Source organism: Vanacampus margaritifer, chromosome 2, assembly GCF_051991255.1.
Source record: "Vanacampus margaritifer isolate UIUO_Vmar chromosome 2, RoL_Vmar_1.0, whole genome shotgun sequence".
Taxonomy (NCBI): Eukaryota; Metazoa; Chordata; class Actinopteri; order Syngnathiformes; family Syngnathidae; genus Vanacampus; species Vanacampus margaritifer.
Window position 1 is genome coordinate 20,626,630 of NC_135433.1, and position 16,251 is coordinate 20,642,880.

The 16,251-nt window shown below is 38.4% G+C and overlaps 1 protein-coding gene across 5 annotated transcripts; it reads left to right on the forward strand.

The window, feature by feature from the left end:
- The first annotated feature begins 612 nt into the window (after window positions 1-612).
- On the forward strand, window positions 613-15,832 carry micall2a (mical-like 2a). 5 transcript variants are annotated; one of them, XM_077558043.1, is made up of 17 exons: window positions 613-765; window positions 2,169-2,217; window positions 3,241-3,382; window positions 4,292-4,449; window positions 4,521-4,639; window positions 4,738-5,130; window positions 5,212-5,366; window positions 6,160-6,205; window positions 6,471-6,631; window positions 7,524-7,625; window positions 7,762-7,826; window positions 7,995-8,118; window positions 11,624-11,726; window positions 14,024-14,097; window positions 14,164-14,278; window positions 14,540-14,586; window positions 14,680-15,832. In XM_077558043.1, the coding sequence occupies exons 1-17, from the start codon at window positions 623-625 to the stop codon at window positions 14,757-14,759; spliced, it is 2,076 nt and encodes a 691-aa protein (XP_077414169.1). In that variant the 5' UTR covers window positions 613-622; the 3' UTR covers window positions 14,760-15,832. The 5 variants fall into 5 exon arrangements, with proteins under 5 accessions (XP_077414169.1, XP_077414170.1, XP_077414171.1 ...); XM_077558044.1 differs by having other exon boundaries at window positions 5,215-5,366; XM_077558045.1 differs by having other exon boundaries at window positions 4,524-4,639.
- Window positions 15,833-16,251: the final 419 nt, after the last annotated feature.

Below are 16,251 nucleotides of genomic sequence, written 5' to 3' on the forward strand. Positions count from 1 at the left end.
GATTAAAAAAAAGAGCGGCCATCTTGTGCAGACAGATAGTAGCTACATTAATTAACATAGCCGAGCTCTTGTGCCTCTTAAAGAACAACTGTAAAATATGCAAATAACAAACTTTTCCATCAAACTACGGTATTTATTTGTTCTTGACTGCATTTGTGTTAAATCTGTCACCATGCTAATTTAAATGACGAATGTTGTGACAAATGAGCGGTTGCGCATCATTTGTGCAAAAACCCCAGCCTCCACTCAAATATTTTAAAGTTATTTATTTATGCACTCTCTATAAACTTTAGATTAGCCTATATTCATTGTATATTTTCATTTTGATACTCACAGTGAGTTAAATAAATGTGAGGACTTCTTTGAGGACCTTTTTTCTTCTTTTTTTTTCTACTTTCGTTCGTGTAGTCATTGTCAGTGTCAACTTCGGCGGTTGCGCACCATTTGGCGCAGAAACCCAAGCCAATCGCTCACTCGCCAACAAACAGGACGCGGCTGCCCCACCCTGCCCCTGCCCCCGTCCCCGCCCCCCGCCTGCCCCCCCTCCACCTTACTTCAACACCTTCCTCCAACACCTTCCTCCTCCTTCGCCCACTAACATTCGCGCGAGCACTTTGGCAGCATGTCTGCTATCCAGGCTCTGGAGCAATGGTGCCGGTGTCAGTGTGACGGTTACCGTGATGTGAATATAACCAACATGACCACGTCGTTCCGCAGCGGACTGGCCTTCTGCGCGCTCATCCACAAACACAGACCCGACCTCATGTAAGTACTGTACTGGACACTTTATTACCAGACGTGGCCCACTCCTTCATGGAACACTGAACAAAATTACTTTTTGGGGACCTCTGGTTCTTACAGTAACATATCAACCTACTTAACTTGCTGCAGCAGTGCTCATATGCTAGAGGACTCGGATTGATTGACACAATATGCTTTCCAAAGTAATAAAGCATTAAGTAGAACTACATTGAATATGTAGTACGAAATACTAATATAGGCCTACTAAAGGCAACATAAACAAACATAGGCCTATGCATAAATACTATGCATTCAATGCAGAAATACCACCTGGTGTTTAAAAAAAAGAAAAAAAAAGATGAAACCCCATGTAGTAGATGCCTATTGGCAATTCAGAACATCCGGGCATTTCTGCTATTTTCACAATGCAACGCTTCATTTCCATGGTGTTGCATGTTATAGTTTGCCATAAATATATAGTCAAACAACTTTTTATCACATTTTTATTTTTATCACATTTTCGAATCAAAAATAATCCTCAAAAATCAAATTACAAAGATCCAAAGTCCAATGCTTTTCAATGAGCAGAGAGCATCGCTTAGAAAAAAAAAATGCTGCATTCGTGAAAGTGGGAAATCAGACCTTTCCCATTTGGATTGTGTCAGTTTCGCCCTCAAAGCGTTCAAGGCAAATGTAAACACAAGACATAATAATAATAATAATAATAATAATAATAATAATAATAATAATAATAAAAGACACGTGTTCACGTGACACAACGTGATTTGGAATGACTTGGACACTCCGAGTGGGATAAATCCCGACTTCAAACGCAGCATAAGACCTCCATTTTGACTTGTGACGTCATTTCGGAATTGTCAATATTCTTAAAAAAAAAAGTGCTACATGTACATGATGTTTATTGCCACTCTCAGTTGAAGGTTGCTGTCAAACTAAACATAAAACAAAGAGAATTACACCTGCATTTGAATCAATCACATAGCTTCCCCTAGCATACAATGGAAACACCATAGGCGCATGAGCTAACAATTAGCATGTGTGTGGCAGAAACGGATATCTAAACACCAACAGTACAGTAATGCTAGCTCGTTATCTTATCAATGGCACATTTGCCAGATGGCACTTAGGACGGGCAGGCTAAATGCCAGGTCGGCAAAGTGGTATTGGGGCATTTTACTCGAATGAGTATCAACACTGATACCAGGCTATACTGGTATTCTATTGATGTGTTCCTAGGTAATTATAGACATTCTGCCAAAGAGCATTTAATTGTAGTCACTATGCTGGTGCTTAGTTTGTTGCCTTGGCTCTGATTATGACAATTAAAACAAGTTTTAAAAAAGTTGCACTATGGGGGGGGGGACATTTATACTTCTGTCTGTCTGTCTGTCTGTCTGTGTGTTTAGAGATTACGACTCACTGCGCATGGAGGACGTGTTTGACAACAACAAGCTGGTGAGACGTCATCTTGTTTGTCCCTTTAAAACTTGACGTGTGATGTCACACCTCCAGCAATGTGCACCGGCGAGATAACGGCAGCTGGAGGGAACTTCTTTCCTATCAGGGGCCGTTTTTGAAGCTTATTGTGCTTTTTACAGTGTGTAGAATTTGTTGTTGTTTTCCACCCATAGTTAAGGTAGTTATCGCAAATCGTTATGCTAATAGTTATGCTAGTTATCACAGCTAGTTATGCCAGCAACTACGGGTTGATGGTTTCTTATCAGAAATGATCATGCCAAGTATTCTTGTAAAATTTTGCTGTTTAGTTCCGCTTTTACATTTAGGATCGTTGCCCCCAACTGGTATTCATGTAAATAGGGGAGGGAAAATCACTCTTAAAGTGTTGTTGGGCAGTGTTTGAATTTGCACATTCCTATTTTATACTTTTAATTGAGTTATATTTTCTCTTACTGGAATCCGACTTTTGTCTACTACTCTACTCAATACTTCTGTCTATGTAGCACACATCTTCCTTGTTCTGCTTTTGTCCACTTATTTTTGCTTGTTATGTTAACCTTTGAAGCCGGGAGTCCTCTGTCAAATGAGTCATTTTCCCATTTTTTTCTGCGCCGCTTCCTCCCGAGCGAGGACATTTCACCAGCATGTCACTGTGCGCTCTTGTCAATGAATGACGACTTTGCGGAAGTTGACTTCCTGCTACAAAGCAGAAGCACCTCTTAGAGCATTTACATGACTCCCATGGAGGCTCGTGGTAAAGGAAACATGAGTTTGGTATCAGACTCTCTTGTATATTTCATGAAGTGTCACGTTTCCTGCTCTGTTGTTAGATAAGAAACTATTTGAACAAAAGCACCCCTTGTCACATTCAGAGTTTACATTTAAAAATCATGTCCAAGTTGCTCCCTGTTGTATCCCGATGAATGCACAGGAAGTGAGCTATCTAGGTCTATTTAAAGCTGATTGTATTGTCCGACTGGTGACGCAGGCCTCCCGAATGTCAGTGTTTTGCTTCTGAAGGCTTTTCAGGTGGCAGAGGAGGAGTTGAGCATTCCGGCTTTGTTGGATGCAGAAGATATGGTGGCCTTAAGGATCCCTGACAGACTCAGCATTCTCACCTACGTTTCTCAGTACTACAACTACTTCAAAGCACGACCACAAAGTGAGGACCTTTCATTTCGTCCTCATTTTCAGGCTTTTATTCAAAATGACCTATTTTAGCTGTTTGGGGACGCATGCTTGCGCTGTGTAGGCGCAATATGATTTTTTGGGGGGGAAAACAGTCATGGCATCTGTAAAGCTGACGTTGTACACATTCATTCAAGATAATACAGTATATGTGTGGGGAAATGGCAGCATTATTGTTGCTTTGGCTTCTACTTGACCGCCTTCAAATGTGTGCCATATGGATGATTGTGTTTTTCATAGCTGGACATGAAACTCTAAGACAAGAAAGCTGTTTTTTGAAAAGCGGTATTAATTTTGTTGTTGTTATTATGATGATTGTTATTGGGATTATTATTTAAATTGTTTTTATCTATAACAAAAAAATATATATTTAAAGACTTGATATTTTCATATATGGTTTACAATGTTGGTTAATGATAACAGTATTTGTCAATCATTATTTTAAATTTTTTAATTTTTTTCAAAATTATTTTTAATAAAGTTAGTTTTTTCTCTCTAAAAAATTTATTATGTTAAAATATTTTACAAATAGATTTTAGGATTTGTTAATTATTATTGCTTATTTTTATTTTTTTATTGAGTTTTAACAAAATAAATAAAAATTTAAATAGATATTTTTAAATGTTTTTTTTAATTAATAATATTATTAATCATGTTAATTTGTAATAATATATAAAGTTGTTATTTTAAATATTTAAAATGTTTTTGAAAGTGTATGAATATTGTTCTTACCTTAGTATTTTTACAAACAAAATTACAATATCTGCTAATATTGAATATTTAAACACACATACATATATATATATATATATATATATTACACAGTATACAGATATATAATCCATATATAATCCATAACTTTTGTTTTCCTCTTCGGTACAAGTGAAACGTACGGCGCAGGGCTCCAAGGAAGCCCCAACAGAGAAGAAAAATCCCCCAGTGGCCCCCAAAGCCTCGCCAACCAAGACCACCGTCAAGAATCTGGCTCCTTCCCCTGTTGCTGGCCGGACATCTCCTAAATTGGCGAAAGCTGCTGCTCAGGTGGGGTCACTTCATTGGCCACGCCCGCACATCAGCTCCAATGAGATCCGATTGTCAAGCTTGTTTTCCAGAAGCCGACCACCAACAAAAGTGCAACACTGAACAGCAAATGTGTGACTTGCAACAGTCACGTTCATCTGGTCCAACGACACTTTGTGGACGGCAAACTCTTTCACAGAAGCTGTTTCGTGTAAGATACATTTTAAACTAAGTACTAAGTTCAAAGAAAGTGTAAGGAGTCCCTGTCCGAACAGATGTTCAGATAGTTTTTTCATGGTGCTATTCCAGATGCTGCGAGTGTTCAAGCACGCTCCACGCGGGAGGCTACAAACCCGGGAAGAATCCGGACACTTTTATTTGCCACGTGCACCCCGAGAAGATTTCCAAACCTTCAGTCGAGGCTCGGCTCAAGGCAGCATCCGGATGGTTAGAAAGCTCCGTCGCCATCCAGCCTGCACCTTCTTCCAACCACGTCCATCCAGTGTCTCCGACTCAGTGCTGGACCACCTCGGCGCAGAAGACTCAAGCAGCCCGGCATAACTTTTTCCAAGCAGCGCCGCCTCCTCCGGCATTCCCACAATGGCCGCACATCGACGCGGGCAGAGCAGGAAAAAAACTGGCCCAGCAAAATTACAACAATAACAACAAACGTCTATTTACCGTTCGTTCGGCAGAGAAACGGTAACAGTTATTTCTTACCCTATTTGTCCCATTTCTAATTTTTTCAAATCATTAAGACTATGATTTGTGAATTTCACTCAGCAGCTTTGGGGGAAAGTCCAGTCCAGCTGAGAACTCCCCTCTGCCAAAAGTCAAGTACAACAAAAGTCCAGCGAGGAATTTTCACACCAGCAGTGAACAATCCGCACACCCTGAGGCGATCAAATGTAACACCATAAGGTCGACGACTGCCACAGGTGAGCAAATTCATCAACTATTTATTTTAGTCATGCACCCAACAGACTCCACCCTGACCCCTTGCCTGCCCCTCATTCATATTAAACAAAGCCCTTTGCCATGTGGGACAAATGCCTGTACTTTTATTTGAGTCACTTACCAGTATGCATTCTCAAAAACAAAACTACATGACAAAATATTCTACTTCATCAAATGGTGGGCTCTGCATTAATAGATATCGGGCCTCAATCAATTACTGGTCCACTTGAATAAACAAACACCGCACAAAAAGACCCTTCCCCACTTTGTCAAGAACGGAAATATCTGGTGGTGCCACTAGGGGGCTGTAATTACCTTTATTATGACGTGTTGCAGTGGACGTGGCATCTGTAAAGCTGAAGTTGATTATTTTACTTTATTTTAATTACATATCATATAATTTTGGTTAGCTAATAAAAAAAATCATTATATAAATACTGGTAAAAAGTAGATAAAATATATATTTTAATATAATAGTACAGTATATAATTTTTTTTAATTAACTCTTAACTTTATAGTATACTTGTGTGCATTATATACAGTAATACATAATGTAAATGCTTTGTTCAAAATGAAATGGTATATAATTTAATAATGCAGAATCATATTTTAAAATAAATAAATCATTGTACTGATATATTTGTAGAAAAAATATTAGTATTACAGTAGTACTATATAAAAAAAACTATTGTCATAATTTTATTACTTATAAATAATATTTTAAAATGCCCAAATAAAGGCATCCCCTCAGCCACTATTCTATTTTGCCGACAGATCCTCCAAAGCCTAACCCTACGGAAACCATAGCCGAGGCGCCAAGGTAAAGCCTATCAGTATCACTAACTGGCTTATTAGACCCGTCAGTCCTGATCTTGTCTAATCTCACTCGCATCTCTAAACTACACTAGAGCTTTCCCCCAACCTTATCGTCCTCTTAACAGCAACTCTTCCCATTCCTATTTTCCACTAATGACTCCGGTGTGACTTTCATCTCCACTGTTGCTTCTCAGCACTTTCAAATTAGAAGACGATGCCTCTCTTTTCCTCTTGTAATGTCTCTCCGTGCATTTCTTTGTATTGTGCAGGAGAGGTGTAGAAAGTGCTGAAAAAGAACACCAGAATGACTTGACATCTCCAGCTTTCTCCAGCGTCTCCAGCAGCACCGCAAAGACGCCTCCCCCGACTCCAGTGAATGTACCGCCTCCTCATCCTGTCACTCTTTCACCAGCTGTCTACGTGCATCCGGGTGAGCTAATAAAAATAACGAAATTGCAAAAAAACAAAAGACAGCCACCTTGTAGCCACACACACTCAAAAATCACAGATACTACAGTAGAACGTGAGGATTGCAACTCCAATTGGACAAAATTAAAACCTGAAACCACACATACACTTTGTTATGATTAAATACTGTAATGCAAAAGACCATTTAAAAAAATAATAATTAGAATATAATGTTCTAAAAATATTTGATAGGTGCACGCCATTCAAGATTCTAAATTGTTGATAGTGAATGCGAGTGTGAATGCTCTGTGATTGGCAGCTGACCAATCCAGGGCTCCAGCTCACCCGCGAGGAGGACAAGCGCTATGGTAAATTGAAAATGGATGTCAAAACCAACAGGGTGCTTTCTTTAGCATTGGAGGACTGTAAATGAAAAATTAATAGTCTTCTTGTTATGACTTGGGATTAAAGCACGCCGCAAGTAACCGACACCTCTACAATAAGTTTTGTAAATACTATCAAGATGCCACCAGATGATGCCAAAGTGGTAGCTTTGTATTAAACATGGCTTTAAACAAGAACAGCAAATAGATGAGTTGTTTTTTTGGGGCATAATGGAGGTTAGGCTCTGCAAATAGGCAAATTTATGAATGCCCCATGTGAATATGCTGATGTTGACTGTAGTAGTAGTCTTGAACAGATTATCTTTCACACTGTGACATAGAATATGGTCTGAAAAAAATCATTGAAAATCAATAAAGTTCTTGATGGCTATAATTGTTACTGCCAATAAATTTTTTTTTTAAAAAGAGATGACATTCGAATTTTTTGCACATTTCAGGCCTTTATTTGTTTGTGTTGAAAATCTCATGAAAATTGAAGTGAGACATTAAAGCTTGCTGTCCTTATTCCAGCCGATCCTCCTAGGAGGCGCTCGCCTGTCAAATCCTCTGCAAGATGGCCAGCTGTGGAGTCCATTAGCTCGTCGCCGACCTCCAAGGGAGACGTCCCATCAGGCACGGCGTCACCTCAACACACACATGCTTTAACGGCCATCATTGCTGATGAAATATGGCTTTTGACAGAAAACACATAAGGTAGAGTCAGATGTGACAAAAGCTGCCATCTAATCCTATTTCATCTACCTCTTAGACGCTAAAAAGGGAAAGTATTTGTCACCCACCAACGCCTCCAGCGCTGAAATGAGGTCACCCTGCGTAAGTTCCCTCCATTAAATCTCCTAAGAGACTAATTAACAGCGTGACATGTACGCTGTCCAAAAAATGGAAATTTTTCATTTAACTTCTCAAGTCTGACTTTTTTTTTTTTCTAAATTATGAAAGGACTTGAATGGACCCCTTTAAAGCGCTTTTGTTTTATATCAGCGCATGTCTTATCACATCCCGGCGGAGCGGATAGAGCGCGAGTTGGATGACATCGAGACGAACCTGGCGCTGATGGAGAGGGAAGGTGTCGAGCTGGAGAGGAAGCTTCGCCGCTGTGAGGAAGGTATGCCCTCGTTCCCCCCCCCCCCCCCCCACCCCCTCTTGTTTGGATGGCGACGCTCCAAAAAAGGGATACATGTCATGGATAAGAATAGTAATTACATTTTGGCATTTAAAATATGACTTTAGTAATTGGTACTTATCATTGCTGTTTGTTTAATGCAGCATTGGGTGTTTAGAAAAACAACCTTTAACCCATTCACTGCCAGCCATTTTCACTGAAGCAACCCCCTTTGCTCCCAGCTGATTTACTGGATTTTGACTGATTTTGCAAGGCCCACAGAATATTGTGTTCTATTGCTATAATAGAACCTATCAAAAGAAAGATTAGTCTCTTCTTTCATAAAAAAATACAATATATATATATATATCAGTTTCTGTTTTGCAGCAAATAGCATTAGAATATAGCTAAGTTTCATCATTATTCACAAATCTGTTTAAAACAGTGGGGAAAAGAGCTTTTTGCAACATGGCCCTGGTTGATCTCTTATACTCTGCTGCCACCTGCTGGCTGTTTTTGTAATAACTACCATTGCTTCAACCATTCGCTTCAGTTCAGAGGCTGCATTATGCTCTAGCATAAAAAAACACCCACACACAAAAACCGTATAAATAAGTCATTGGGAACATGGCAATATTTAAAATAAAACATATTTATACGTTTTTGGGAGCAAATGAGTGACCTTTTCATGACCTACAATAGAGGACTCTTTCACAATCTAGCATGAGAACTGTCCCTTACAGAAAACGCAGGATCTCCAGCATGTCATGAAAACTGCACAACACGTATGTGGATTACGGCTGCGTTAAATGATTATTTTTGTAATCGATTAATCTAGGAAATAGTTTTTTGATGCATCGATTAATCTAACGGTTAATTTTTAAATCCGATTTGATTCGATTTCAATTTGATTATCGATGATCGCTCCATAATTTGACCTATATAGCAATTAATGCTAATTTATCTCCATGAATAAAAGACAAATTTCTTGCTTCCGATATATTTTAATTCAAGTTCAAAAATGATTTGTATTGAACAATACAACGATAAAGTGCACAAAGTTGTAGTGCATAAACCAAAAATAATATAATACAAATTTTCTTTCAATAAATATAACCGCAATAAACACAATCTATATGGATATATATATACTGTATACATATATATATATATATATGTATATATATGTATGTATATGTATGTGTATATATATATATATATATATATATATATATATATATATGTGTGTATATATATATATATATATATATATATATATATATATATATATATATATATATATATATATATATATATATATATATATATATATATATGTGTATGTGTGTGTGTGTTTAAGTGGGCAGTGGGCACAAGTTCTATTTGTGCGAGGCTGAAGCACAATGTCAATGTTGCAGTTTGAATGAATACACAAATTATGTGGTGCAGTTTGGATGAATAAATGCTCAAGGTGGTGCGGTTTGGATGAATGACCGGGTTAATCATTGCAAACAAGGAAGGAAAAAAAAGTTGAAAACTTACGGTGTCTTCTTCACACAAGCAGCTCCCGAGTGCTTGCTCTTAAGTGCTGGTTCATCGCGGTTGTGCTACTTCCATACTTTTGACGTCTTATTACGAGATATTTTCTTCTCCCTCGAGTCTGGCTCGCTGCTACTCAATGCCGCTGCAATTTTTTGATTCTGATTTGTTTCCCGTCGCGTCGCACCACAACGGAAGAAAAAAAAAAGAGGCTTCAGCGTCCTCTATCTAAACAATAGCCACATGCTAATTGTATTGTGTCATTGCTAGCTTGCTTCACACTTCAACAATCAAACAAAAAACGAAAAAAACCTCACCAGATAAGCCAACCTCCACGCTTATTTCCTCCAAGCCATCTCCCCGTTCACGTAGTTTGTCATGTTGTCCATGTATCCATAAATTTGTGTGTCCACATTCACAAGGCTGGGTCCTCCGAATGTGGAATTTGTCGGCTTGTAAATGAATGGATTGTCAATGCTGCCTTCATTTGTAAGTCCGTGCCGTCATGCAGCCATCAAATTCGGCTCTCAGAGGCCTTGTGAATTTATTTGAACACACTTATTGTTGTATTGTGTTGCATTGCTACACGTTGTACACAATATACGTGCACTGTAACCGCGTCCTGTGTTTTGTCTCCAAGGAGACGTATTTGGTGAGATAGATATTAAGGGTGTGCCAAAAAATCGATTCTCATAAGAATCGCAATTCTCATTTAGTACGATTCAGAATTGATTTTAAATGTCCCAAAATAGATTTTATTTAAATTATTTTATGCTGTCTTCCCTTTGCTTGTGTTTGCCTTTATTGGGAGCGCTGTTTGTGTTGTACCCAGTTTGGCCACTTAGAGGCAGTGTGGTTCCACGCGGTCTGATACACTGCTAAGTTGTAGCCACATTAGAGAGTAGAAGGAAAAAGTCACGATCAAGTTATTCCAATAAAAGTTGTTTTTTTTGCGGCATGAAGCCGTTCTTTTGAATGATAAAAGTGCCGCGAGTAGCGCGCTAATTAGCATTAGCGAGTCAGATTGGAGTCGGTCATTACGATTCCTTGAACATCTATAAATTGAAGCAAAAATCATTGTAAATCAAATCATTGTGAATCAAAAATCATTCTTAACTGAAAATCGATTCTGAATCGAATCGCACACCCAAAAATCTAAATTGAATCGTGAGACATTCGAAATAGATATTCTCTACGCCGATTGGCTGTCGCTGACGCAATGCCGGCAAAAGTGACGCATGGACGTGCAGTTATTGCGTCAACGACATCGATGACGTTGATGCGTCGTCCCAGCCCTGATATGGATTAGCCTTCACAGGACTACGCCACATATATGAAAACCGTGTCCCAAAGAAACATATCCTCAACACCTGGAAGACTCTTACAGAAGAATCACAGTCAGGGCAACAAGACAAAAAAAACAACAGACATCTGACTCTTGAGCAAATTCCATCATTATCTACCAATCACAATGTGCCATATTTCCATTTTGTAATCCTGCTCACTTAAATGTCTACACTTGAATATTTGCATGCCTGCACCCTTCACAATATATACATATTTTTCACTAACTAGACTACTAGAGTATTACTACTCCACAAAGTTCACATCAAATTTAACAGTAAAACAAATCAATAAGTTGATGTGTGATGACATCATCATGTGAATACACACATTAAGCTGGAGTGTGTACGTGTGAGCGGGAGGTTTACTTGACATGTCTGTAGCCGAATGAGGTGAGTGGCGCAGACGGTCTTCAGGGATGCTTCCTGATCGTGTCGCCAGTCGGCGGCCTGATTGCATTGCTCAAGGTCAACAATGGCTACGTGATGTGAAAAAAATTCACGAGTAAATAAAACCTCTACGTTGTTCAAAGTCTCAAACAAATCTCAATGTTTTTCATCAATAATAGTAAGCCTACAATCATGCAGAGGCTTGTGTAGCAGCATGTTGTTTTGGTGCTTTCCAGAGGGCAAGGGCGACCTGCTGATGGACCCGCTTATGGTCGACTGGTTCAATCTCATTCGAAAGAAGCAAATGTTCATCAGGAAGGAGTCCGAACTTGTCTACACGTGAGTAGCTGTCGCTTGGTCAGTTAATTTTTCATTTTTTTCCTTTGTGTTAAAAGTAAAATTCTGTTCAAATTAAAAAGATGTACTGTAAAATACGAGTGTGATATTGATTTGTGTGTCATTTTTCTGCCACTGGAGGGCATAATTGCATTTGTAAGACGGTGACAGCTCAGTGCATTTATTTTTTAATTACAGTTTTTCTCCATAGGTTTGGCACATTTCTTGAAACTGAAATGACATATTTAAAATACTATGGACAAATCCCTTAACTACCCTACAATTGGTCTCAACTAAATGGCATTTTTTATTGCTTTCATCAAATTGCCAATGTCTCAATTGCCTCAGTGGATCTGTGCACAACGTGGCCACATTTAGCACATTTTCCAAACGAACAGATCTTGCTGATCGAACTGGATTAGTTGTTTTTCATTTTAATGGCTTTTCTCTCCAAAACTTGTCAGCAGGATTTCAGTGTGCAAGTCATAATATGCAAAATCATCTGTTTAATTGTCAAAATTAGTCCAGCAAAACACAGGAGATCAATGTAGAGGATGGTTGAGACATTCACGCCGTTTTTTTCCGCTGCGACGTGGATAAAAACCTTTGGCCATACAGAGAGCAGCGTATGGATGGCTAAGAGAGGGAAGGTGACGATAGTGACTGCACAAGAAATTCTGTAGAGTAAGTTTGACTCTATTTTAAGTAAATTTGACTCTATTTTGAGTGGGACCAAATAGACTCAGTTTTAGAGTAATATTTACGCTTGGACAAGAGTAAAATAAAGAATTGAAAAAAATAAAATAAAAGTCACTCAAGGATTGAGGAACCTTCAGGTTGGGAAACGGCCGCAGTTCTACCTGAGCTACGCCACTTCTACTGTTTGCTTAGCCCCAAGATGTTTTTGGTCTCAGAGTTATGAAGATTTCAGCTGACACGAGCGATATACTAACACACAGCAGGAGCTCTTTAGCTCAGGGCGTCGATCGGCTGTCTTCCAAGCCGAAAGTCGTGAGTTCGTTCCTCAACCCTTGAGTGACTTTTTTTTTTTTAGCTTACACTCTTCTAAGTGTAAATATTACTCTAATACTGAGTCTATTTGGTCCCACGCTAAGTAGAGTCAAATTTACTCGACAGAATTTACTGTGTAGTGAAAGTGTTACAGGAGTTGGTTCTTTATTTACGCTGTGCGCTAGATATAATTTTTGTTATTAGTTTTTCATAAATAAACAGAATTCGGCTTACACTTTATTTTGTTGCACTCTAATGTGCAAGTAACTGTGTGAGTAAAAAGTGTTGCAGTTTCCTTGACTGTGAGTGGAGTATGTCAAACTTTGAAAACTGCTCTTGTAAAATCAATTTTATATATAATTGTATTTTGTTCGCGGCACCTATGCAGTTGTGACAAAACATCTGATGATTTTGACTTGCAGTGCTTACAGAATGCCAAAGGGACAATACATTTTGGGGGCACTGACTACTTGTATGACATAGAAATTTGATTTTTATTTTTTTTCTGAGAGAGAGCTCAGTATTGTTCATTCGGTAATTTTACCGATTCAACATCATCATTGCTCTCTCTTTATTTTATTTTATTTTTTATTTTTTTATGTGCGTGAGTATGTGCGTGCGTGTGAGTGTGTACTCATTAATTCACCTAACACCTATTAAAAATCCCATTAAAAAAATAAATAAATTTGATTCTGGTGGTGTTGTGCAAAATCATCCAAGTTACTTTTGGCAAAAGCACTAAGTGAATGCAGATGAGCCAACGCAATTGAGAAAGATCTTTGCTGTTGTGACTGAACCGACTCTTTGTTTGGGAAAAGAACTTGAAGTGAAGCATGTGTGAGCAGTTTTGGGATAGATATGTGCTTTTGCTAATTAACTAATAGGTTGTGCATAAATGTAGGTCTGTTTGACCAAATAAACTTGCAGTTTTAAAAATGTCATCTCTGTTAATGTGCCAAACCTATGGAGAAAAACTGTAAGCTATCTAATCTTTAACATTAAGTGAATTGTGAAATTCTGCACTTTTTCCTTCATTTTGTCTCCACAAATATATGCATGATTTTTATTAAATAAGTGTAGTACAGCCTTTCCAAGTAAAGGGGTGGTCATTACTCGCGCATTCCAAAAAAAATTGTTAAAGGAACTTTACATTAACTCAAAATTAACTCACTAATTTTGACACCCCTAATTAGATAGATAGATAGATACAAAAAATTCTAGATGAATCTTTGCACGGACTTCCAAACAACATCCAGATGTTGTGACAGAGATTATTTGTGATGTTTCAGAGCGAGGACTCAGGAGCTGGAGCGGCAGCAGCCACGTGTCGAGCACGAACTCCGCAGGCTGCTGGACAAGCCGGGTAAAAGTTGACGTCACGCTGCAATGCTTCTGCTTGTGGAGCTGACTTTCCCATTGGGTGCAATAGATGGCATCAAGTCTCCTGAGGAGCGAACGCGTGAGAAAATGCTGATGCGCAATCTAATGGAGATCGTGGATGGCAGGAACGCCATCGTGGAAGTCCTGGATGACGACCGCCTCAGGTGAGCGTAATTAATGTTGTTATTATGAAGGAACAACAAATCAATTATTTTCCAACGTTTTTTCTTTTTTTTCCGATAAAGTAATTTTTTAGGAAGGGATTTAGACTTTGCAGTCAAGGCTAAATTGGATTGGCATCATCAATGACGTCATTGATTGAAAAAAAAAAGGGGAAAACAGTACCCTCTGCTGGCTCACTTCCTTGAATGCAGAGTCACTTTTATTCCAATCACTAATGCAGCTTTTTCTAAACTCATTTTCAGGGAATTAGCAGAGGATGAGCAGCTGAATGTGATGATGAAAAATTTGGGTAAGGACAGTGTATAATCTTTAATCCTTAGTTTTTATGTTAAGTTTGATGGACAATTTGTTTGTGTTTTTTGTTTCCTTTTGTTATTATTAGGATTAAAGAAAGGCAAACCTAAAAGGAAATCCGCCATCTCAAAACTGTTTGGTCGAAGAAGTAAGCGGCGAGTGGAATAATTTTCCAATTATTTGCTAAATCATTGCCTTACAACTTTGAGACATTTTGAGGTCATCGTGTGAATAAAGTGGCGTACACACACACACACACACACACTGATTTCAACATCTTAATGAAACTAGTCAACCCTGAATTCGGTTAAGATGTGTGATCGTAGATATTAAATATGTTAAAAGAGGAACCAAATCCCTCCCCAAATTTTTGCAGCAATGCGTATGTCCACTGCCCAGGATGTTGACCGGAATTAACGTCACAACATTTGTGCTCGCAGGTGTCATGTGACCAAAACCAGAAAACAAGTTGCTGCCATAATATCTACGGGGTGATGACACAAAACTATCATGTCTTCAACCCATAGTTACGCTAGTTATCACAGATAGTTATGCTAGCAAGTAGCAACTATTGGTCGATGCTTTCATGTCAAAAATTATCATGCCAGGTATTCTTGCAAAATGTTGCTATTTAGTTCCACTAGCATTTAAGTCACTCTTAAAGGGACAGTGTGGCTCATTTTTCAATTTTTCAATATGCATTAATTTTAAAAACACGCTATTAATTTCAATAATATGCAAAATAGAAAAATAAAATGATATCAACATATTTTTTTAATATATCTATATATAGGTGTAGGTCCAGTAATCGCTAATTATATTACATAGAACACGCCGCACATTACAGGAGGCTGACATGTTTTGCCGCCATCTTTCTGCTACGGATGCCCGAAAGAGATGAACATAGTGAATAGTAATTGGTGGTAGGCTTGCGAAGTGTGGTCACTCTGAGGCACTGTAGTGCAAATGCAAGTGCTTCGAACTTAGGTCATTGCATCCTATTAGTTCTCCACTAGATGGCACTAAATTCTACACACTGTCTCTAACACTGCACACGACAGGATAATTGCTCAGGATAATTATTCAGACATTCCGTAATCGGGCCTTTTCTGGCTTTGATTGTAAGCGTTGAAAAATTTGTAAAAGTATCCCTGATTATCGGCATGTGTGTATGCCACTTTGGCAGGATTACTGTCAGAATGCAGCATAAACAATTTTATAAAAACGTTGGCCTTGTGTGAGGTTTGGTCTCCCTTGGTGCTTTTGTTTGTATTCTTTTTGATAGCAATGTAAAAGACATCCAATTTTGCAGGCCCAATTGTCGTGTTTATTATTCAGTATTACCTGCATATCGCATTTCCCACTGTCACACACATACCATGTCACCTACCTACCATCCTGTGTTTATTCATTTTTTACTTTGTAATAATAACTTGTCCCTGTGTGTTACTTTAATTAGTCATTAATCTTTTACCCCAAAAATAAATAAATCATCCAATCAGATGGCGCGAGGTCAAAAGTAGGTCGTTGGCGGTTGAAATAATTTCTGCTACATTATGTGCATATTAGACACACGTGTAATCCTTCCACAGTCTCCCAGCCAAATTGAAATTATTTCATTAATAATTACAATAATGGATTTTAACAAATTTCCTGTAAC